This window comes from Sphaerodactylus townsendi, linkage group LG15 (genome assembly GCF_021028975.2).
Source record: "Sphaerodactylus townsendi isolate TG3544 linkage group LG15, MPM_Stown_v2.3, whole genome shotgun sequence".
Taxonomy (NCBI): domain Eukaryota; kingdom Metazoa; phylum Chordata; class Lepidosauria; order Squamata; family Sphaerodactylidae; genus Sphaerodactylus; species Sphaerodactylus townsendi.
The window spans coordinates 31273237-31295419 of record NC_059439.1 but is presented as its reverse complement, the minus strand read 5'-3'; the positions used below and the strand labels follow the sequence as shown (position 1 = coordinate 31295419).

General features: G+C 84.1%; 1 protein-coding gene across 2 annotated transcripts; it reads right to left on the bottom strand.

The window, feature by feature from the left end:
- Positions 1-18171: 18171 nt before the first annotated feature.
- Positions 18172-21819, bottom strand: LOC125444950 (sesquipedalian-1-like). Of its 2 annotated transcripts, XM_048517726.1 has the most exons (3): positions 21684-21819; positions 20195-20989; positions 18172-18994 (listed from the first exon to the last, which is right to left on the bottom strand). In XM_048517726.1, exon 3 carries the CDS (start codon positions 18974-18976, stop codon positions 18371-18373), a length of 606 nt encoding a protein of 201 aa, XP_048373683.1. In that variant the 5' UTR covers positions 18977-18994; positions 20195-20989; positions 21684-21819; the 3' UTR covers positions 18172-18370. The 2 variants fall into 2 exon arrangements, with proteins under 2 accessions (XP_048373683.1, XP_048373682.1); XM_048517725.1 differs by lacking the exons at positions 20195-20989; positions 21684-21819 and adding an exon at positions 20040-20173.
- Between the last annotated feature and the right edge of the window lie 364 nt (positions 21820-22183).

The window sequence follows — 22183 nt, the reverse complement described above, 5'->3', positions numbered from 1 at the left end:
GGGGGGGGGGGGGGTGGGGGGGGGGGGGGGTGGGGGGGGGGGGGGGTGGGGGGGGGGGGGGGTGGGGGGGGGGGGGGGTGGGGGGGGGGGGGGGTGGGGGGGGGGGGGGGTGGGGGGGGGGGGGGGTGGGGGGGGGGGGGGGTGGGGGGGGGGGGGGGTGGGGGGGGGGGGGGGTGGGGGGGGGGGGGGGTGGGGGGGGGGGGGGGTGGGGGGGGGGGGGGGTGGGGGGGGGGGGGGGTGGGGGGGGGGGGGGGTGGGGGGGGGGGGGGGTGGGGGGGGGGGGGGGTGGGGGGGGGGGGGGGTGGGGGGGGGGGGGGGTGGGGGGGGGGGGGGGTGGGGGGGGGGGGGGGTGGGGGGGGGGGGGGGTGGGGGGGGGGGGGGGTGGGGGGGGGGGGGGGTGGGGGGGGGGGGGGGTGGGGGGGGGGGGGGGTGGGGGGGGGGGGGGGTGGGGGGGGGGGGGGGTGGGGGGGGGGGGGGGTGGGGGGGGGGGGGGGTGGGGGGGGGGGGGGGTGGGGGGGGGGGGGGGTGGGGGGGGGGGGGGGTGGGGGGGGGGGGGGGTGGGGGGGGGGGGGGGTGGGGGGGGGGGGGGGTGGGGGGGGGGGGGGGTGGGGGGGGGGGGGGGTGGGGGGGGGGGGGGGTGGGGGGGGGGGGGGGTGGGGGGGGGGGGGGGTGGGGGGGGGGGGGGGTGGGGGGGGGGGGGGGTGGGGGGGGGGGGGGGTGGGGGGGGGGGGGGGTGGGGGGGGGGGGGGGTGGGGGGGGGGGGGGGTGGGGGGGGGGGGGGGTGGGGGGGGGGGGGGGTGGGGGGGGGGGGGGGTGGGGGGGGGGGGGGGTGGGGGGGGGGGGGGGTGGGGGGGGGGGGGGGTGGGGGGGGGGGGGGGTGGGGGGGGGGGGGGGTGGGGGGGGGGGGGGGTGGGGGGGGGGGGGGGTGGGGGGGGGGGGGGGTGGGGGGGGGGGGGGGTGGGGGGGGGGGGGGGTGGGGGGGGGGGGGGGTGGGGGGGGGGGGGGGTGGGGGGGGGGGGGGGTGGGGGGGGGGGGGGGTGGGGGGGGGGGGGGGTGGGGGGGGGGGGGGGTGGGGGGGGGGGGGGGTGGGGGGGGGGGGGGGTGGGGGGGGGGGGGGGTGGGGGGGGGGGGGGGTGGGGGGGGGGGGGGGTGGGGGGGGGGGGGGGTGGGGGGGGGGGGGGGTGGGGGGGGGGGGGGGTGGGGGGGGGGGGGGGTGGGGGGGGGGGGGGGTGGGGGGGGGGGGGGGTGGGGGGGGGGGGGGGTGGGGGGGGGGGGGGGTGGGGGGGGGGGGGGGTGGGGGGGGGGGGGGGTGGGGGGGGGGGGGGGTGGGGGGGGGGGGGGGTGGGGGGGGGGGGGGGTGGGGGGGGGGGGGGGTGGGGGGGGGGGGGGGTGGGGGGGGGGGGGGGTGGGGGGGGGGGGGGGTGGGGGGGGGGGGGGGTGGGGGGGGGGGGGGGTGGGGGGGGGGGGGGGTGGGGGGGGGGGGGGGTGGGGGGGGGGGGGGGTGGGGGGGGGGGGGGGTGGGGGGGGGGGGGGGTGGGGGGGGGGGGGGGTGGGGGGGGGGGGGGGTGGGGGGGGGGGGGGGTGGGGGGGGGGGGGGGTGGGGGGGGGGGGGGGTGGGGGGGGGGGGGGGTGGGGGGGGGGGGGGGTGGGGGGGGGGGGGGGTGGGGGGGGGGGGGGGTGGGGGGGGGGGGGGGTGGGGGGGGGGGGGGGTGGGGGGGGGGGGGGGTGGGGGGGGGGGGGGGTGGGGGGGGGGGGGGGTGGGGGGGGGGGGGGGTGGGGGGGGGGGGGGGTGGGGGGGGGGGGGGGTGGGGGGGGGGGGGGGTGGGGGGGGGGGGGGGTGGGGGGGGGGGGGGGTGGGGGGGGGGGGGGGTGGGGGGGGGGGGGGGTGGGGGGGGGGGGGGGTGGGGGGGGGGGGGGGTGGGGGGGGGGGGGGGTGGGGGGGGGGGGGGGTGGGGGGGGGGGGGGGTGGGGGGGGGGGGGGGTGGGGGGGGGGGGGGGTGGGGGGGGGGGGGGGTGGGGGGGGGGGGGGGTGGGGGGGGGGGGGGGTGGGGGGGGGGGGGGGTGGGGGGGGGGGGGGGTGGGGGGGGGGGGGGGTGGGGGGGGGGGGGGGTGGGGGGGGGGGGGGGTGGGGGGGGGGGGGGGTGGGGGGGGGGGGGGGTGGGGGGGGGGGGGGGTGGGGGGGGGGGGGGGTGGGGGGGGGGGGGGGTGGGGGGGGGGGGGGGTGGGGGGGGGGGGGGGTGGGGGGGGGGGGGGGTGGGGGGGGGGGGGGGTGGGGGGGGGGGGGGGTGGGGGGGGGGGGGGGTGGGGGGGGGGGGGGGTGGGGGGGGGGGGGGGTGGGGGGGGGGGGGGGTGGGGGGGGGGGGGGGTGGGGGGGGGGGGGGGTGGGGGGGGGGGGGGGTGGGGGGGGGGGGGGGTGGGGGGGGGGGGGGGTGGGGGGGGGGGGGGGTGGGGGGGGGGGGGGGTGGGGGGGGGGGGGGGTGGGGGGGGGGGGGGGTGGGGGGGGGGGGGGGTGGGGGGGGGGGGGGGTGGGGGGGGGGGGGGGTGGGGGGGGGGGGGGGTGGGGGGGGGGGGGGGTGGGGGGGGGGGGGGGTGGGGGGGGGGGGGGGTGGGGGGGGGGGGGGGTGGGGGGGGGGGGGGGTGGGGGGGGGGGGGGGTGGGGGGGGGGGGGGGTGGGGGGGGGGGGGGGTGGGGGGGGGGGGGGGTGGGGGGGGGGGGGGGTGGGGGGGGGGGGGGGTGGGGGGGGGGGGGGGTGGGGGGGGGGGGGGGTGGGGGGGGGGGGGGGTGGGGGGGGGGGGGGGTGGGGGGGGGGGGGGGTGGGGGGGGGGGGGGGTGGGGGGGGGGGGGGGTGGGGGGGGGGGGGGGTGGGGGGGGGGGGGGGTGGGGGGGGGGGGGGGTGGGGGGGGGGGGGGGTGGGGGGGGGGGGGGGTGGGGGGGGGGGGGGGTGGGGGGGGGGGGGGGTGGGGGGGGGGGGGGGTGGGGGGGGGGGGGGGTGGGGGGGGGGGGGGGTGGGGGGGGGGGGGGGTGGGGGGGGGGGGGGGTGGGGGGGGGGGGGGGTGGGGGGGGGGGGGGGTGGGGGGGGGGGGGGGTGGGGGGGGGGGGGGGTGGGGGGGGGGGGGGGTGGGGGGGGGGGGGGGTGGGGGGGGGGGGGGGTGGGGGGGGGGGGGGGTGGGGGGGGGGGGGGGTGGGGGGGGGGGGGGGTGGGGGGGGGGGGGGGTGGGGGGGGGGGGGGGTGGGGGGGGGGGGGGGTGGGGGGGGGGGGGGGTGGGGGGGGGGGGGGGTGGGGGGGGGGGGGGGTGGGGGGGGGGGGGGGTGGGGGGGGGGGGGGGTGGGGGGGGGGGGGGGTGGGGGGGGGGGGGGGTGGGGGGGGGGGGGGGTGGGGGGGGGGGGGGGTGGGGGGGGGGGGGGGTGGGGGGGGGGGGGGGTGGGGGGGGGGGGGGGTGGGGGGGGGGGGGGGTGGGGGGGGGGGGGGGTGGGGGGGGGGGGGGGTGGGGGGGGGGGGGGGTGGGGGGGGGGGGGGGTGGGGGGGGGGGGGGGTGGGGGGGGGGGGGGGTGGGGGGGGGGGGGGGTGGGGGGGGGGGGGGGTGGGGGGGGGGGGGGGTGGGGGGGGGGGGGGGTGGGGGGGGGGGGGGGTGGGGGGGGGGGGGGGTGGGGGGGGGGGGGGGTGGGGGGGGGGGGGGGTGGGGGGGGGGGGGGGTGGGGGGGGGGGGGGGTGGGGGGGGGGGGGGGTGGGGGGGGGGGGGGGTGGGGGGGGGGGGGGGTGGGGGGGGGGGGGGGTGGGGGGGGGGGGGGGTGGGGGGGGGGGGGGGTGGGGGGGGGGGGGGGTGGGGGGGGGGGGGGGTGGGGGGGGGGGGGGGTGGGGGGGGGGGGGGGTGGGGGGGGGGGGGGGTGGGGGGGGGGGGGGGTGGGGGGGGGGGGGGGTGGGGGGGGGGGGGGGTGGGGGGGGGGGGGGGTGGGGGGGGGGGGGGGTGGGGGGGGGGGGGGGTGGGGGGGGGGGGGGGTGGGGGGGGGGGGGGGTGGGGGGGGGGGGGGGTGGGGGGGGGGGGGGGTGGGGGGGGGGGGGGGTGGGGGGGGGGGGGGGTGGGGGGGGGGGGGGGTGGGGGGGGGGGGGGGTGGGGGGGGGGGGGGGTGGGGGGGGGGGGGGGTGGGGGGGGGGGGGGGTGGGGGGGGGGGGGGGTGGGGGGGGGGGGGGGTGGGGGGGGGGGGGGGTGGGGGGGGGGGGGGGTGGGGGGGGGGGGGGGTGGGGGGGGGGGGGGGTGGGGGGGGGGGGGGGTGGGGGGGGGGGGGGGTGGGGGGGGGGGGGGGTGGGGGGGGGGGGGGGTGGGGGGGGGGGGGGGTGGGGGGGGGGGGGGGTGGGGGGGGGGGGGGGTGGGGGGGGGGGGGGGTGGGGGGGGGGGGGGGTGGGGGGGGGGGGGGGTGGGGGGGGGGGGGGGTGGGGGGGGGGGGGGGTGGGGGGGGGGGGGGGTGGGGGGGGGGGGGGGTGGGGGGGGGGGGGGGTGGGGGGGGGGGGGGGTGGGGGGGGGGGGGGGTGGGGGGGGGGGGGGGTGGGGGGGGGGGGGGGTGGGGGGGGGGGGGGGTGGGGGGGGGGGGGGGTGGGGGGGGGGGGGGGTGGGGGGGGGGGGGGGTGGGGGGGGGGGGGGGTGGGGGGGGGGGGGGGTGGGGGGGGGGGGGGGTGGGGGGGGGGGGGGGTGGGGGGGGGGGGGGGTGGGGGGGGGGGGGGGTGGGGGGGGGGGGGGGTGGGGGGGGGGGGGGGTGGGGGGGGGGGGGGGTGGGGGGGGGGGGGGGTGGGGGGGGGGGGGGGTGGGGGGGGGGGGGGGTGGGGGGGGGGGGGGGTGGGGGGGGGGGGGGGTGGGGGGGGGGGGGGGTGGGGGGGGGGGGGGGTGGGGGGGGGGGGGGGTGGGGGGGGGGGGGGGTGGGGGGGGGGGGGGGTGGGGGGGGGGGGGGGTGGGGGGGGGGGGGGGTGGGGGGGGGGGGGGGTGGGGGGGGGGGGGGGTGGGGGGGGGGGGGGGTGGGGGGGGGGGGGGGTGGGGGGGGGGGGGGGTGGGGGGGGGGGGGGGTGGGGGGGGGGGGGGGTGGGGGGGGGGGGGGGTGGGGGGGGGGGGGGGTGGGGGGGGGGGGGGGTGGGGGGGGGGGGGGGTGGGGGGGGGGGGGGGTGGGGGGGGGGGGGGGTGGGGGGGGGGGGGGGTGGGGGGGGGGGGGGGTGGGGGGGGGGGGGGGTGGGGGGGGGGGGGGGTGGGGGGGGGGGGGGGTGGGGGGGGGGGGGGGTGGGGGGGGGGGGGGGTGGGGGGGGGGGGGGGTGGGGGGGGGGGGGGGTGGGGGGGGGGGGGGGTGGGGGGGGGGGGGGGTGGGGGGGGGGGGGGGTGGGGGGGGGGGGGGGTGGGGGGGGGGGGGGGTGGGGGGGGGGGGGGGTGGGGGGGGGGGGGGGTGGGGGGGGGGGGGGGTGGGGGGGGGGGGGGGTGGGGGGGGGGGGGGGTGGGGGGGGGGGGGGGTGGGGGGGGGGGGGGGTGGGGGGGGGGGGGGGTGGGGGGGGGGGGGGGTGGGGGGGGGGGGGGGTGGGGGGGGGGGGGGGTGGGGGGGGGGGGGGGTGGGGGGGGGGGGGGGTGGGGGGGGGGGGGGGTGGGGGGGGGGGGGGGTGGGGGGGGGGGGGGGTGGGGGGGGGGGGGGGTGGGGGGGGGGGGGGGTGGGGGGGGGGGGGGGTGGGGGGGGGGGGGGGTGGGGGGGGGGGGGGGTGGGGGGGGGGGGGGGTGGGGGGGGGGGGGGGTGGGGGGGGGGGGGGGTGGGGGGGGGGGGGGGTGGGGGGGGGGGGGGGTGGGGGGGGGGGGGGGTGGGGGGGGGGGGGGGTGGGGGGGGGGGGGGGTGGGGGGGGGGGGGGGTGGGGGGGGGGGGGGGTGGGGGGGGGGGGGGGTGGGGGGGGGGGGGGGTGGGGGGGGGGGGGGGTGGGGGGGGGGGGGGGTGGGGGGGGGGGGGGGTGGGGGGGGGGGGGGGTGGGGGGGGGGGGGGGTGGGGGGGGGGGGGGGTGGGGGGGGGGGGGGGTGGGGGGGGGGGGGGGTGGGGGGGGGGGGGGGTGGGGGGGGGGGGGGGTGGGGGGGGGGGGGGGTGGGGGGGGGGGGGGGTGGGGGGGGGGGGGGGTGGGGGGGGGGGGGGGTGGGGGGGGGGGGGGGTGGGGGGGGGGGGGGGTGGGGGGGGGGGGGGGTGGGGGGGGGGGGGGGTGGGGGGGGGGGGGGGTGGGGGGGGGGGGGGGTGGGGGGGGGGGGGGGTGGGGGGGGGGGGGGGTGGGGGGGGGGGGGGGTGGGGGGGGGGGGGGGTGGGGGGGGGGGGGGGTGGGGGGGGGGGGGGGTGGGGGGGGGGGGGGGTGGGGGGGGGGGGGGGTGGGGGGGGGGGGGGGTGGGGGGGGGGGGGGGTGGGGGGGGGGGGGGGTGGGGGGGGGGGGGGGTGGGGGGGGGGGGGGGTGGGGGGGGGGGGGGGTGGGGGGGGGGGGGGGTGGGGGGGGGGGGGGGTGGGGGGGGGGGGGGGTGGGGGGGGGGGGGGGTGGGGGGGGGGGGGGGTGGGGGGGGGGGGGGGTGGGGGGGGGGGGGGGTGGGGGGGGGGGGGGGTGGGGGGGGGGGGGGGTGGGGGGGGGGGGGGGTGGGGGGGGGGGGGGGTGGGGGGGGGGGGGGGTGGGGGGGGGGGGGGGTGGGGGGGGGGGGGGGTGGGGGGGGGGGGGGGTGGGGGGGGGGGGGGGTGGGGGGGGGGGGGGGTGGGGGGGGGGGGGGGTGGGGGGGGGGGGGGGTGGGGGGGGGGGGGGGTGGGGGGGGGGGGGGGTGGGGGGGGGGGGGGGTGGGGGGGGGGGGGGGTGGGGGGGGGGGGGGGTGGGGGGGGGGGGGGGTGGGGGGGGGGGGGGGTGGGGGGGGGGGGGGGTGGGGGGGGGGGGGGGTGGGGGGGGGGGGGGGTGGGGGGGGGGGGGGGTGGGGGGGGGGGGGGGTGGGGGGGGGGGGGGGTGGGGGGGGGGGGGGGTGGGGGGGGGGGGGGGTGGGGGGGGGGGGGGGTGGGGGGGGGGGGGGGTGGGGGGGGGGGGGGGTGGGGGGGGGGGGGGGTGGGGGGGGGGGGGGGTGGGGGGGGGGGGGGGTGGGGGGGGGGGGGGGTGGGGGGGGGGGGGGGTGGGGGGGGGGGGGGGTGGGGGGGGGGGGGGGTGGGGGGGGGGGGGGGTGGGGGGGGGGGGGGGTGGGGGGGGGGGGGGGTGGGGGGGGGGGGGGGTGGGGGGGGGGGGGGGTGGGGGGGGGGGGGGGTGGGGGGGGGGGGGGGTGGGGGGGGGGGGGGGTGGGGGGGGGGGGGGGTGGGGGGGGGGGGGGGTGGGGGGGGGGGGGGGTGGGGGGGGGGGGGGGTGGGGGGGGGGGGGGGTGGGGGGGGGGGGGGGTGGGGGGGGGGGGGGGTGGGGGGGGGGGGGGGTGGGGGGGGGGGGGGGTGGGGGGGGGGGGGGGTGGGGGGGGGGGGGGGTGGGGGGGGGGGGGGGTGGGGGGGGGGGGGGGTGGGGGGGGGGGGGGGTGGGGGGGGGGGGGGGTGGGGGGGGGGGGGGGTGGGGGGGGGGGGGGGTGGGGGGGGGGGGGGGTGGGGGGGGGGGGGGGTGGGGGGGGGGGGGGGTGGGGGGGGGGGGGGGTGGGGGGGGGGGGGGGTGGGGGGGGGGGGGGGTGGGGGGGGGGGGGGGTGGGGGGGGGGGGGGGTGGGGGGGGGGGGGGGTGGGGGGGGGGGGGGGTGGGGGGGGGGGGGGGTGGGGGGGGGGGGGGGTGGGGGGGGGGGGGGGTGGGGGGGGGGGGGGGTGGGGGGGGGGGGGGGTGGGGGGGGGGGGGGGTGGGGGGGGGGGGGGGTGGGGGGGGGGGGGGGTGGGGGGGGGGGGGGGTGGGGGGGGGGGGGGGTGGGGGGGGGGGGGGGTGGGGGGGGGGGGGGGTGGGGGGGGGGGGGGGTGGGGGGGGGGGGGGGTGGGGGGGGGGGGGGGTGGGGGGGGGGGGGGGTGGGGGGGGGGGGGGGTGGGGGGGGGGGGGGGTGGGGGGGGGGGGGGGTGGGGGGGGGGGGGGGTGGGGGGGGGGGGGGGTGGGGGGGGGGGGGGGTGGGGGGGGGGGGGGGTGGGGGGGGGGGGGGGTGGGGGGGGGGGGGGGTGGGGGGGGGGGGGGGTGGGGGGGGGGGGGGGTGGGGGGGGGGGGGGGTGGGGGGGGGGGGGGGTGGGGGGGGGGGGGGGTGGGGGGGGGGGGGGGTGGGGGGGGGGGGGGGTGGGGGGGGGGGGGGGTGGGGGGGGGGGGGGGTGGGGGGGGGGGGGGGTGGGGGGGGGGGGGGGTGGGGGGGGGGGGGGGTGGGGGGGGGGGGGGGTGGGGGGGGGGGGGGGTGGGGGGGGGGGGGGGTGGGGGGGGGGGGGGGTGGGGGGGGGGGGGGGTGGGGGGGGGGGGGGGTGGGGGGGGGGGGGGGTGGGGGGGGGGGGGGGTGGGGGGGGGGGGGGGTGGGGGGGGGGGGGGGTGGGGGGGGGGGGGGGTGGGGGGGGGGGGGGGTGGGGGGGGGGGGGGGTGGGGGGGGGGGGGGGTGGGGGGGGGGGGGGGTGGGGGGGGGGGGGGGTGGGGGGGGGGGGGGGTGGGGGGGGGGGGGGGTGGGGGGGGGGGGGGGTGGGGGGGGGGGGGGGTGGGGGGGGGGGGGGGTGGGGGGGGGGGGGGGTGGGGGGGGGGGGGGGTGGGGGGGGGGGGGGGTGGGGGGGGGGGGGGGTGGGGGGGGGGGGGGGTGGGGGGGGGGGGGGGTGGGGGGGGGGGGGGGTGGGGGGGGGGGGGGGTGGGGGGGGGGGGGGGTGGGGGGGGGGGGGGGTGGGGGGGGGGGGGGGTGGGGGGGGGGGGGGGTGGGGGGGGGGGGGGGTGGGGGGGGGGGGGGGTGGGGGGGGGGGGGGGTGGGGGGGGGGGGGGGTGGGGGGGGGGGGGGGTGGGGGGGGGGGGGGGTGGGGGGGGGGGGGGGTGGGGGGGGGGGGGGGTGGGGGGGGGGGGGGGTGGGGGGGGGGGGGGGTGGGGGGGGGGGGGGGTGGGGGGGGGGGGGGGTGGGGGGGGGGGGGGGTGGGGGGGGGGGGGGGTGGGGGGGGGGGGGGGTGGGGGGGGGGGGGGGTGGGGGGGGGGGGGGGTGGGGGGGGGGGGGGGTGGGGGGGGGGGGGGGTGGGGGGGGGGGGGGGTGGGGGGGGGGGGGGGTGGGGGGGGGGGGGGGTGGGGGGGGGGGGGGGTGGGGGGGGGGGGGGGTGGGGGGGGGGGGGGGTGGGGGGGGGGGGGGGTGGGGGGGGGGGGGGGTGGGGGGGGGGGGGGGTGGGGGGGGGGGGGGGTGGGGGGGGGGGGGGGTGGGGGGGGGGGGGGGTGGGGGGGGGGGGGGGTGGGGGGGGGGGGGGGTGGGGGGGGGGGGGGGTGGGGGGGGGGGGGGGTGGGGGGGGGGGGGGGTGGGGGGGGGGGGGGGTGGGGGGGGGGGGGGGTGGGGGGGGGGGGGGGTGGGGGGGGGGGGGGGTGGGGGGGGGGGGGGGTGGGGGGGGGGGGGGGTGGGGGGGGGGGGGGGTGGGGGGGGGGGGGGGTGGGGGGGGGGGGGGGTGGGGGGGGGGGGGGGTGGGGGGGGGGGGGGGTGGGGGGGGGGGGGGGTGGGGGGGGGGGGGGGTGGGGGGGGGGGGGGGTGGGGGGGGGGGGGGGTGGGGGGGGGGGGGGGTGGGGGGGGGGGGGGGTGGGGGGGGGGGGGGGTGGGGGGGGGGGGGGGTGGGGGGGGGGGGGGGTGGGGGGGGGGGGGGGTGGGGGGGGGGGGGGGTGGGGGGGGGGGGGGGTGGGGGGGGGGGGGGGTGGGGGGGGGGGGGGGTGGGGGGGGGGGGGGGTGGGGGGGGGGGGGGGTGGGGGGGGGGGGGGGTGGGGGGGGGGGGGGGTGGGGGGGGGGGGGGGTGGGGGGGGGGGGGGGTGGGGGGGGGGGGGGGTGGGGGGGGGGGGGGGTGGGGGGGGGGGGGGGTGGGGGGGGGGGGGGGTGGGGGGGGGGGGGGGTGGGGGGGGGGGGGGGTGGGGGGGGGGGGGGGTGGGGGGGGGGGGGGGTGGGGGGGGGGGGGGGTGGGGGGGGGGGGGGGTGGGGGGGGGGGGGGGTGGGGGGGGGGGGGGGTGGGGGGGGGGGGGGGTGGGGGGGGGGGGGGGTGGGGGGGGGGGGGGGTGGGGGGGGGGGGGGGTGGGGGGGGGGGGGGGTGGGGGGGGGGGGGGGTGGGGGGGGGGGGGGGTGGGGGGGGGGGGGGGTGGGGGGGGGGGGGGGTGGGGGGGGGGGGGGGTGGGGGGGGGGGGGGGTGGGGGGGGGGGGGGGTGGGGGGGGGGGGGGGTGGGGGGGGGGGGGGGTGGGGGGGGGGGGGGGTGGGGGGGGGGGGGGGTGGGGGGGGGGGGGGGTGGGGGGGGGGGGGGGTGGGGGGGGGGGGGGGTGGGGGGGGGGGGGGGTGGGGGGGGGGGGGGGTGGGGGGGGGGGGGGGTGGGGGGGGGGGGGGGTGGGGGGGGGGGGGGGTGGGGGGGGGGGGGGGTGGGGGGGGGGGGGGGTGGGGGGGGGGGGGGGTGGGGGGGGGGGGGGGTGGGGGGGGGGGGGGGTGGGGGGGGGGGGGGGTGGGGGGGGGGGGGGGTGGGGGGGGGGGGGGGTGGGGGGGGGGGGGGGTGGGGGGGGGGGGGGGTGGGGGGGGGGGGGGGTGGGGGGGGGGGGGGGTGGGGGGGGGGGGGGGTGGGGGGGGGGGGGGGTGGGGGGGGGGGGGGGTGGGGGGGGGGGGGGGTGGGGGGGGGGGGGGGTGGGGGGGGGGGGGGGTGGGGGGGGGGGGGGGTGGGGGGGGGGGGGGGTGGGGGGGGGGGGGGGTGGGGGGGGGGGGGGGTGGGGGGGGGGGGGGGTGGGGGGGGGGGGGGGTGGGGGGGGGGGGGGGTGGGGGGGGGGGGGGGTGGGGGGGGGGGGGGGTGGGGGGGGGGGGGGGTGGGGGGGGGGGGGGGTGGGGGGGGGGGGGGGTGGGGGGGGGGGGGGGTGGGGGGGGGGGGGGGTGGGGGGGGGGGGGGGTGGGGGGGGGGGGGGGTGGGGGGGGGGGGGGGTGGGGGGGGGGGGGGGTGGGGGGGGGGGGGGGTGGGGGGGGGGGGGGGTGGGGGGGGGGGGGGGTGGGGGGGGGGGGGGGTGGGGGGGGGGGGGGGTGGGGGGGGGGGGGGGTGGGGGGGGGGGGGGGTGGGGGGGGGGGGGGGTGGGGGGGGGGGGGGGTGGGGGGGGGGGGGGGTGGGGGGGGGGGGGGGTGGGGGGGGGGGGGGGTGGGGGGGGGGGGGGGTGGGGGGGGGGGGGGGTGGGGGGGGGGGGGGGTGGGGGGGGGGGGGGGTGGGGGGGGGGGGGGGTGGGGGGGGGGGGGGGTGGGGGGGGGGGGGGGTGGGGGGGGGGGGGGGTGGGGGGGGGGGGGGGTGGGGGGGGGGGGGGGTGGGGGGGGGGGGGGGTGGGGGGGGGGGGGGGTGGGGGGGGGGGGGGGTGGGGGGGGGGGGGGGTGGGGGGGGGGGGGGGTGGGGGGGGGGGGGGGTGGGGGGGGGGGGGGGTGGGGGGGGGGGGGGGTGGGGGGGGGGGGGGGTGGGGGGGGGGGGGGGTGGGGGGGGGGGGGGGTGGGGGGGGGGGGGGGTGGGGGGGGGGGGGGGTGGGGGGGGGGGGGGGTGGGGGGGGGGGGGGGTGGGGGGGGGGGGGGGTGGGGGGGGGGGGGGGTGGGGGGGGGGGGGGGTGGGGGGGGGGGGGGGTGGGGGGGGGGGGGGGTGGGGGGGGGGGGGGGTGGGGGGGGGGGGGGGTGGGGGGGGGGGGGGGTGGGGGGGGGGGGGGGTGGGGGGGGGGGGGGGTGGGGGGGGGGGGGGGTGGGGGGGGGGGGGGGTGGGGGGGGGGGGGGGTGGGGGGGGGGGGGGGTGGGGGGGGGGGGGGGTGGGGGGGGGGGGGGGTGGGGGGGGGGGGGGGTGGGGGGGGGGGGGGGTGGGGGGGGGGGGGGGTGGGGGGGGGGGGGGGTGGGGGGGGGGGGGGGTGGGGGGGGGGGGGGGTGGGGGGGGGGGGGGGTGGGGGGGGGGGGGGGTGGGGGGGGGGGGGGGTGGGGGGGGGGGGGGGTGGGGGGGGGGGGGGGTGGGGGGGGGGGGGGGTGGGGGGGGGGGGGGGTGGGGGGGGGGGGGGGTGGGGGGGGGGGGGGGTGGGGGGGGGGGGGGGTGGGGGGGGGGGGGGGTGGGGGGGGGGGGGGGTGGGGGGGGGGGGGGGTGGGGGGGGGGGGGGGTGGGGGGGGGGGGGGGTGGGGGGGGGGGGGGGTGGGGGGGGGGGGGGGTGGGGGGGGGGGGGGGTGGGGGGGGGGGGGGGTGGGGGGGGGGGGGGGTGGGGGGGGGGGGGGGTGGGGGGGGGGGGGGGTGGGGGGGGGGGGGGGTGGGGGGGGGGGGGGGTGGGGGGGGGGGGGGGTGGGGGGGGGGGGGGGTGGGGGGGGGGGGGGGTGGGGGGGGGGGGGGGTGGGGGGGGGGGGGGGTGGGGGGGGGGGGGGGTGGGGGGGGGGGGGGGTGGGGGGGGGGGGGGGTGGGGGGGGGGGGGGGTGGGGGGGGGGGGGGGTGGGGGGGGGGGGGGGTGGGGGGGGGGGGGGGTGGGGGGGGGGGGGGGTGGGGGGGGGGGGGGGTGGGGGGGGGGGGGGGTGGGGGGGGGGGGGGGTGGGGGGGGGGGGGGGTGGGGGGGGGGGGGGGTGGGGGGGGGGGGGGGTGGGGGGGGGGGGGGGTGGGGGGGGGGGGGGGTGGGGGGGGGGGGGGGTGGGGGGGGGGGGGGGTGGGGGGGGGGGGGGGTGGGGGGGGGGGGGGGTGGGGGGGGGGGGGGGTGGGGGGGGGGGGGGGTGGGGGGGGGGGGGGGTGGGGGGGGGGGGGGGTGGGGGGGGGGGGGGGTGGGGGGGGGGGGGGGTGGGGGGGGGGGGGGGTGGGGGGGGGGGGGGGTGGGGGGGGGGGGGGGTGGGGGGGGGGGGGGGTGGGGGGGGGGGGGGGTGGGGGGGGGGGGGGGTGGGGGGGGGGGGGGGTGGGGGGGGGGGGGGGTGGGGGGGGGGGGGGGTGGGGGGGGGGGGGGGTGGGGGGGGGGGGGGGTGGGGGGGGGGGGGGGTGGGGGGGGGGGGGGGTGGGGGGGGGGGGGGGTGGGGGGGGGGGGGGGTGGGGGGGGGGGGGGGTGGGGGGGGGGGGGGGTGGGGGGGGGGGGGGGTGGGGGGGGGGGGGGGTGGGGGGGGGGGGGGGTGGGGGGGGGGGGGGGTGGGGGGGGGGGGGGGTGGGGGGGGGGGGGGGTGGGGGGGGGGGGGGGTGGGGGGGGGGGGGGGTGGGGGGGGGGGGGGGTGGGGGGGGGGGGGGGTGGGGGGGGGGGGGGGTGGGGGGGGGGGGGGGTGGGGGGGGGGGGGGGTGGGGGGGGGGGGGGGTGGGGGGGGGGGGGGGTGGGGGGGGGGGGGGGTGGGGGGGGGGGGGGGTGGGGGGGGGGGGGGGTGGGGGGGGGGGGGGGTGGGGGGGGGGGGGGGTGGGGGGGGGGGGGGGTGGGGGGGGGGGGGGGTGGGGGGGGGGGGGGGTGGGGGGGGGGGGGGGTGGGGGGGGGGGGGGGTGGGGGGGGGGGGGGGTGGGGGGGGGGGGGGGTGGGGGGGGGGGGGGGTGGGGGGGGGGGGGGGTGGGGGGGGGGGGGGGTGGGGGGGGGGGGGGGTGGGGGGGGGGGGGGGTGGGGGGGGGGGGGGGTGGGGGGGGGGGGGGGTGGGGGGGGGGGGGGGTGGGGGGGGGGGGGGGTGGGGGGGGGGGGGGGTGGGGGGGGGGGGGGGTGGGGGGGGGGGGGGGTGGGGGGGGGGGGGGGTGGGGGGGGGGGGGGGTGGGGGGGGGGGGGGGTGGGGGGGGGGGGGGGTGGGGGGGGGGGGGGGTGGGGGGGGGGGGGGGTGGGGGGGGGGGGGGGTGGGGGGGGGGGGGGGTGGGGGGGGGGGGGGGTGGGGGGGGGGGGGGGTGGGGGGGGGGGGGGGTGGGGGGGGGGGGGGGTGGGGGGGGGGGGGGGTGGGGGGGGGGGGGGGTGGGGGGGGGGGGGGGTGGGGGGGGGGGGGGGTGGGGGGGGGGGGGGGTGGGGGGGGGGGGGGGTGGGGGGGGGGGGGGGTGGGGGGGGGGGGGGGTGGGGGGGGGGGGGGGTGGGGGGGGGGGGGGGTGGGGGGGGGGGGGGGTGGGGGGGGGGGGGGGTGGGGGGGGGGGGGGGTGGGGGGGGGGGGGGGTGGGGGGGGGGGGGGGTGGGGGGGGGGGGGGGTGGGGGGGGGGGGGGGTGGGGGGGGGGGGGGGTGGGGGGGGGGGGGGGTGGGGGGGGGGGGGGGTGGGGGGGGGGGGGGGTGGGGGGGGGGGGGGGTGGGGGGGGGGGGGGGTGGGGGGGGGGGGGGGTGGGGGGGGGGGGGGGTGGGGGGGGGGGGGGGTGGGGGGGGGGGGGGGTGGGGGGGGGGGGGGGTGGGGGGGGGGGGGGGTGGGGGGGGGGGGGGGTGGGGGGGGGGGGGGGTGGGGGGGGGGGGGGGTGGGGGGGGGGGGGGGTGGGGGGGGGGGGGGGTGGGGGGGGGGGGGGGTGGGGGGGGGGGGGGGTGGGGGGGGGGGGGGGTGGGGGGGGGGGGGGGTGGGGGGGGGGGGGGGTGGGGGGGGGGGGGGGTGGGGGGGGGGGGGGGTGGGGGGGGGGGGGGGTGGGGGGGGGGGGGGGTGGGGGGGGGGGGGGGTGGGGGGGGGGGGGGGTGGGGGGGGGGGGGGGTGGGGGGGGGGGGGGGTGGGGGGGGGGGGGGGTGGGGGGGGGGGGGGGTGGGGGGGGGGGGGGGTGGGGGGGGGGGGGGGTGGGGGGGGGGGGGGGTGGGGGGGGGGGGGGGTGGGGGGGGGGGGGGGTGGGGGGGGGGGGGGGTGGGGGGGGGGGGGGGTGGGGGGGGGGGGGGGTGGGGGGGGGGGGGGGTGGGGGGGGGGGGGGGTGGGGGGGGGGGGGGGTGGGGGGGGGGGGGGGTGGGGGGGGGGGGGGGTGGGGGGGGGGGGGGGTGGGGGGGGGGGGGGGTGGGGGGGGGGGGGGGTGGGGGGGGGGGGGGGTGGGGGGGGGGGGGGGTGGGGGGGGGGGGGGGTGGGGGGGGGGGGGGGTGGGGGGGGGGGGGGGTGGGGGGGGGGGGGGGTGGGGGGGGGGGGGGGTGGGGGGGGGGGGGGGTGGGGGGGGGGGGGGGTGGGGGGGGGGGGGGGTGGGGGGGGGGGGGGGTGGGGGGGGGGGGGGGTGGGGGGGGGGGGGGGTGGGGGGGGGGGGGGGTGGGGGGGGGGGGGGGTGGGGGGGGGGGGGGGTGGGGGGGGGGGGGGGTGGGGGGGGGGGGGGGTGGGGGGGGGGGGGGGTGGGGGGGGGGGGGGGTGGGGGGGGGGGGGGGTGGGGGGGGGGGGGGGTGGGGGGGGGGGGGGGTGGGGGGGGGGGGGGGTGGGGGGGGGGGGGGGTGGGGGGGGGGGGGGGTGGGGGGGGGGGGGGGTGGGGGGGGGGGGGGGTGGGGGGGGGGGGGGGTGGGGGGGGGGGGGGGTGGGGGGGGGGGGGGGTGGGGGGGGGGGGGGGTGGGGGGGGGGGGGGGTGGGGGGGGGGGGGGGTGGGGGGGGGGGGGGGTGGGGGGGGGGGGGGGTGGGGGGGGGGGGGGGTGGGGGGGGGGGGGGGTGGGGGGGGGGGGGGGTGGGGGGGGGGGGGGGTGGGGGGGGGGGGGGGTGGGGGGGGGGGGGGGTGGGGGGGGGGGGGGGTGGGGGGGGGGGGGGGTGGGGGGGGGGGGGGGTGGGGGGGGGGGGGGGTGGGGGGGGGGGGGGGTGGGGGGGGGGGGGGGTGGGGGGGGGGGGGGGTGGGGGGGGGGGGGGGTGGGGGGGGGGGGGGGTGGGGGGGGGGGGGGGTGGGGGGGGGGGGGGGTGGGGGGGGGGGGGGGTGGGGGGGGGGGGGGGTGGGGGGGGGGGGGGGTGGGGGGGGGGGGGGGTGGGGGGGGGGGGGGGTGGGGGGGGGGGGGGGTGGGGGGGGGGGGGGGTGGGGGGGGGGGGGGGTGGGGGGGGGGGGGGGTGGGGGGGGGGGGGGGTGGGGGGGGGGGGGGGTGGGGGGGGGGGGGGGTGGGGGGGGGGGGGGGTGGGGGGGGGGGGGGGTGGGGGGGGGGGGGGGTGGGGGGGGGGGGGGGTGGGGGGGGGGGGGGGTGGGGGGGGGGGGGGGTGGGGGGGGGGGGGGGTGGGGGGGGGGGGGGGTGGGGGGGGGGGGGGGTGGGGGGGGGGGGGGGTGGGGGGGGGGGGGGGTGGGGGGGGGGGGGGGTGGGGGGGGGGGGGGGTGGGGGGGGGGGGGGGTGGGGGGGGGGGGGGGTGGGGGGGGGGGGGGGTGGGGGGGGGGGGGGGTGGGGGGGGGGGGGGGTGGGGGGGGGGGGGGGTGGGGGGGGGGGGGGGTGGGGGGGGGGGGGGGTGGGGGGGGGGGGGGGTGGGGGGGGGGGGGGGTGGGGGGGGGGGGGGGTGGGGGGGGGGGGGGGTGGGGGGGGGGGGGGGTGGGGGGGGGGGGGGGTGGGGGGGGGGGGGGGTGGGGGGGGGGGGGGGTGGGGGGGGGGGGGGGTGGGGGGGGGGGGGGGTGGGGGGGGGGGGGGGTGGGGGGGGGGGGGGGTGGGGGGGGGGGGGGGTGGGGGGGGGGGGGGGTGGGGGGGGGGGGGGGTGGGGGGGGGGGGGGGTGGGGGGGGGGGGGGGTGGGGGGGGGGGGGGGTGGGGGGGGGGGGGGGTGGGGGGGGGGGGGGGTGGGGGGGGGGGGGGGTGGGGGGGGGGGGGGGTGGGGGGGGGGGGGGGTGGGGGGGGGGGGGGGTGGGGGGGGGGGGGGGTGGGGGGGGGGGGGGGTGGGGGGGGGGGGGGGTGGGGGGGGGGGGGGGTGGGGGGGGGGGGGGGTGGGGGGGGGGGGGGGTGGGGGGGGGGGGGGGTGGGGGGGGGGGGGGGTGGGGGGGGGGGGGGGTGGGGGGGGGGGGGGGTGGGGGGGGGGGGGGGTGGGGGGGGGGGGGGGTGGGGGGGGGGGGGGGTGGGGGGGGGGGGGGGTGGGGGGGGGGGGGGGTGGGGGGGGGGGGGGGTGGGGGGGGGGGGGGGTGGGGGGGGGGGGGGGTGGGGGGGGGGGGGGGTGGGGGGGGGGGGGGGTGGGGGGGGGGGGGGGTGGGGGGGGGGGGGGGTGGGGGGGGGGGGGGGTGGGGGGGGGGGGGGGTGGGGGGGGGGGGGGGTGGGGGGGGGGGGGGGTGGGGGGGGGGGGGGGTGGGGGGGGGGGGGGGTGGGGGGGGGGGGGGGTGGGGGGGGGGGGGGGTGGGGGGGGGGGGGGGTGGGGGGGGGGGGGGGTGGGGGGGGGGGGGGGTGGGGGGGGGGGGGGGTGGGGGGGGGGGGGGGTGGGGGGGGGGGGGGGGGGGGGGGGGGGGGGGTGGGGGGGGGGGGGGGTGGGGGGGGGGGGGGGTGGGGGGGGGGGGGATGTGGCTGGCATCTTCTGAGGATCTGAAGATGCCAGCCACAGATGCAGGCGAAACGTCAGGAGAGAATGCTGCTAGAACACGGCCACACAGCCCGAAAACCGCACAGCACCCAAGTGATTCCGGCCGTGAAAGCCTTCGACCATACAATATCAATACATTTATCTGATGGGTCCATTGGGAACTTTGGGTGGCCAGAAGGCAACTATGGAGAGGAACGTAGACTCACAGGATCAGTATTTAATTTCAAATGACTGGAAGAATCGAAGTCTGAGATATGGGTCTGGTTCCTGGAAACAAAGAACCTTCTTGGAAACGCCCATTCAAAAATGGTTGCCCCAGCCACAGGAATACGTTTGACTTTTGCGATTGGCCCGTCGTAGCCCTTTTGCGGCTGGCCGTGCCATGCCACGACAGAGATTTGGTGGTGCCCATTCAGTGTTTTTCTAAGGTGCCCACAGGTTTAAAAGGCTGATGGCCTCGCTGACACCGGGTTAGGACTCTGTGATCACAAGTAGTAGATTATTGAAACCAATTATAACAGGGACCTTAACCTTGACTTTTGGTCGTGGTGGTGGTATGACAGATTGTACTTTCTCATCAAGTATTTGCACGGCCGAATGCTTCCCCCCCCCCCCCTCCGCAAAGACTCCCCGAGGTATTCTTGTGCTACGCCCACAGATTGACATATGTACCTTTCCTTCGTTATGCCCAGCAATCCTTCCTTAGGAAAATTTTAAGTAAATAATGCATTGCTCGATGTTTTTCTTTAATTTAGGAAAATCCTCTCTTTTTTTAAAAAACACACACCCTCAAACGTGTTGCAGATGCACTTCAAATAGTTGATTCAGGAAGTTATACCTAGCAGAATCGTTCCCTTCCCCAAATTTTATCCAAATTCCAGTTCTCTAGATTTGCCCATTAGTCCAATGTCTGGTATTGCTGATTTTTCTACCCCAAGTCAATCAAATTGTTTCCTGCAGGTTGCTTCTTGGCATCTTTCCGTTCCTGCCACGTATGCCTCAACCGCTCAATGTCCTCGCCAAACGCCTGGTGGAGCTGTGAGAAATTTGTCTCTTTGGATCCCATTTCAGCCCCCAGGGATAGCTCACAGTCCTTTTTTGAGGCTACTGGGGCTCCCTCCGATTTGAGGGGTTCCTGTCGCTTCAGCGTTTGAAGCTGCCCTTCCAATTCAGCGGCTAAGGCTTTGAGGTATCCAAACCCTGCGGTGCTGAGTGCTCGCACCCAGCCCTCCAGGGTTTCTTGGTTCTCGGCTGCCATCTGGTACGCACGGCTACCGTAGGGGTAAGAGATTTCAAAGGCGAATGGTTCCGACGAGGATTCTCGCAGCTCCACAATGCAGCATTCCAAGATGATCAGTTTAGGTGGGTCCCGGTCTCCGCCTCGCTCACGGTAGAAGAGAAGATTACCCAAGAGCATGCACCAGCACGGGTGGTAGGAGGAAGTGCGACTGCTCTTTTTATACAGTAACCCCTGACGGTCTGGGGTGTGTTCCAGATGGAAAGAAACCAAGGTGTTGGAGAAGTGGAGTTTCATGGTGGTCAGCCCCTGAAACTGTACACGGCAATGAAAGAGGATGTGGGGGGGAAAGCATCAAAATCCAAGGAAACAACAGACTAAAACGGTAAAGCGAACGGCTCGGGGTTGTAAATAGGTGCATGAGGCTGAGGGAAAAGGTAGGAAGGAATAAAATAATGCCAACCTGGTGAAATGGAAAGTGGAAACAAGGAGCAAAACTAATGGAGGGACCGAGGGAAGGAAATTCGGAAGGTGATGAAAAAAAATCCAAGGAAGTGGAGAGAGAGGGATTCAAGAAGAGAAGAAGAGTTTGGATTGATATCCCCCCTTTCTCTCCTGTAAGGAGACTCAAAGGGGCTTACAATCTCCTTGCCCTTCCCCCCTCACAACAAACACCCTGCGAGGTGGGTGGGGCTGAGAGAGCTCCGAGAAGCTGTGACTAGCCCAAGGTCACCCAGCTGGCGTGTGTGGGAGTGCACAGGCTAATCTGAATTCCCCAGATAAGCCTCCACAACTCAAGCGGCAGAGCTGGGAATCAAACCCGGTTCCTCCAGATCAGAGTGCACCTGCTCTTAGCCATTGCTCTTAACCACTACGCCACTCAGCTGGAAATAAAATATTCCAGAAGGGGAATCAGCTGGCAATAAAATTCCAGCAGCAAGCACAGAGAGTAAGGGGGGAGAATGGGAAATAGGGTCAAGAAGGGAGTGGACATATGGCAAGCAAGGGAGAAGAGGATGACTAAGCCAAGGGGGCAGGCCGAGGGAAGCTCTGAACAAGGTCAAACACGAATGGAAAGATAAGCAAGGAGACATTTTCCCAAAGGGTTAAATTTTAAGAAATGGGCGGTGGAGAATGAAAAGCCTCAGAAAAGGGAAATCCCAAGAGGAGGAGAAATGACTCATGGAAGTCAGAAAAAGGAGGGAATGGGAAAACAGCAGCGCAGAGAGCCAAGTTCTCCCTCGGGCTGTGGCCTGGTGGACAGGCCCAGGATCTTCCTGGAGGCCATTTCCCCACAGGCCAGCCTAAGGATATTCAGAGCAGGGGATAGACTTTCCATCCTCCCCCTGGATTTTCTCACCTGGGTGCCAAATCATCAGGTTGTCTCTTTAGGATGACGGTTTCTTGGGCCGAGCTGTCCAGCCTTGCCTTGCCTTGCCTCCCTTTCTCTCTCCCACCCCTTGTTGCAAGAGCAGTGGCTTCCCAGGTGAGGAGCGGGGCGGGGCTTGCGCTCACCTGGCTTTTTCCATTCAGGTGCCTGGAAAGTTACTGTTTCCACCTTCCTGGTGGGAGAAGAGACTCGCATCCACTTGGAGGGGCCGTTATTCGCTTCCTTCGCTTCTCCGAGAGCAAAAAGACCAGCCAAGCTGCAAAGAGGAACTAGCAGAGCTGCAATGAGTCCAGGATGTGTTAACCACAAGCTAAAAAATTATTTCTTATCTGAAAGGGATCTGTTTTAAGGGAGGCTGTATTGATTAGGGGAAGAAACTGCAGAAATTAGAGGGGTGGGTTTTTTTTTCTAGGGGTGGGCCGGATCAAATGTATTTAAAATATTTCTAATTTGTTGCAACCCCCTATAAAATATCTTATTTTTTTTCTGAGCTTGCTTCGCCTTCATAGAATTTGACCATATCGATATATCAATAGACAAATTTTGTTGGAACATTAAAAAAATAATTTAAAAGGAGACACCAATAGATAACAATTCTCGAGCATAACTCATAGCACCTCCAGAACCAGAGTTCATGGAGAACCAGAGGGGCTTTACGGTTTCCTTACAGGCCGATGCAGTGCCACCTGTTGGATTGCAGGCTGCCACAACAGTGCAGTCTTTATAAACTAAGGCTGGGGCAGCAGTTCTCAACCTGATGGGCATCTGAAAAGGGAATGCAAACTTCCAGGAAGAGAGAGGATCTGGACAGGCAGGCACAATTTCCTCTGCCTTTGCCTCTTGGTAGAGCATCTTAGTCCATCCTTTTCGCTGCAAGCCCATTGCCGACCCTCAAGGGATTTGCTATTGTTTATCGCCATCTGGAAATAATACAAAGTACTGAAATGTAGTTTATTGAATTGTTTTCAGCGTGTGTTAAATACTTCAATTGTGGTGTTGAACATTGTGAGCCGAGTACAGCTCTGCACCTAGATTCACAGTGACGTGTGAGACCTTTTTTTTTTTTGAGAGTCCGAGTGCCCAAATTGCAATCCAAACCCCACTTATTTATCGCAAAGTGCCAACATGGCAATTTAACCTGAATGCTGAGGTTTTAGTTTAGAAAAAACTGGTTGGCTCCCTCTTCCTCCGCCCCACCCGCTCGAGCAGGGGCCAGCCTGCTCTAGCCTCCAGCAAGTCCCGCGCACACCGCTCTGTGCCACTCTAGCATCTCTGCCTCCTCTGCCCCCTTGGGGCAGCAGCCACCAGGAGCACAGGCACCAGGCCTGCCAGCCGAAGTCCTCACCTCTGCTCCCACCCACAGATGCGCGTGATAAAGTCGTTCTCCCATAGTGGCCCTAGGGCCAGCCTAGATGATGTGTGTGTAGGGGTGATTTTCTCAGCCTCCCACATGAGCCGGTGAGCCTCTCTGTGAGCACGTGCCCACAGAGAGGACTCAGAGTGCCACCTCTGACACCCGTGCCATAGGTTCGCCATCGCTGCCCTAGACTGAAAAGTGAGGGGCGGCATACCAAGTCTGAGAAAATAAAGTAAATAAAGAAATCTTCCCTGTACCTGTTGTGGAGACTGTATTCCCATTGCTGCCTTATTCTAGCGCGATTTTTGAAAAAGGCAGCTAAGGAGGATGCGCTTGTGACAGTTCCCTATCCGGGGATCAAAGAAATCCATCTCCAAGAACTGGATATTCTGTTTTTAGGGCTCACTTTGGCCCCTTCCGCACATGCAGAATAATGCACTTTCAATTCACTTTCACAATTCTTTGCAAGTGGATTTTGCTATTCCGCACAGTTAAATCCAGCTGCAAAGTGCATTTGAAGAGTGATTACATTATTCTGCATAGTGGCGGAAGGGCTCTGAAAAAGCTTTAAGCACTGGGTTTTGGGCTGCCAAACCGCATAGGGACACTCTGCAATCCTGGGAGTTGGTTCAGTGAATAACACGGGGTTTACTTCTGAGTAGAGCCTCTATCTTCTTGTGTGTTGTTTTATCATCCTCCTTTTTAGCGGGGAAACTCTTTAATCCCTGGGGGGAGGGCAAAGCTGCGCCTTTAAAGC

Bases quoted from the DNA above. Each gene is read 5' to 3' on its own strand.
- LOC125444950 (XM_048517726.1), bottom strand. From the start codon at position 18,976: ATGAAACTCCACTTCTCCAACACCTTGGTTTCTTTCCATCTGGAACAC.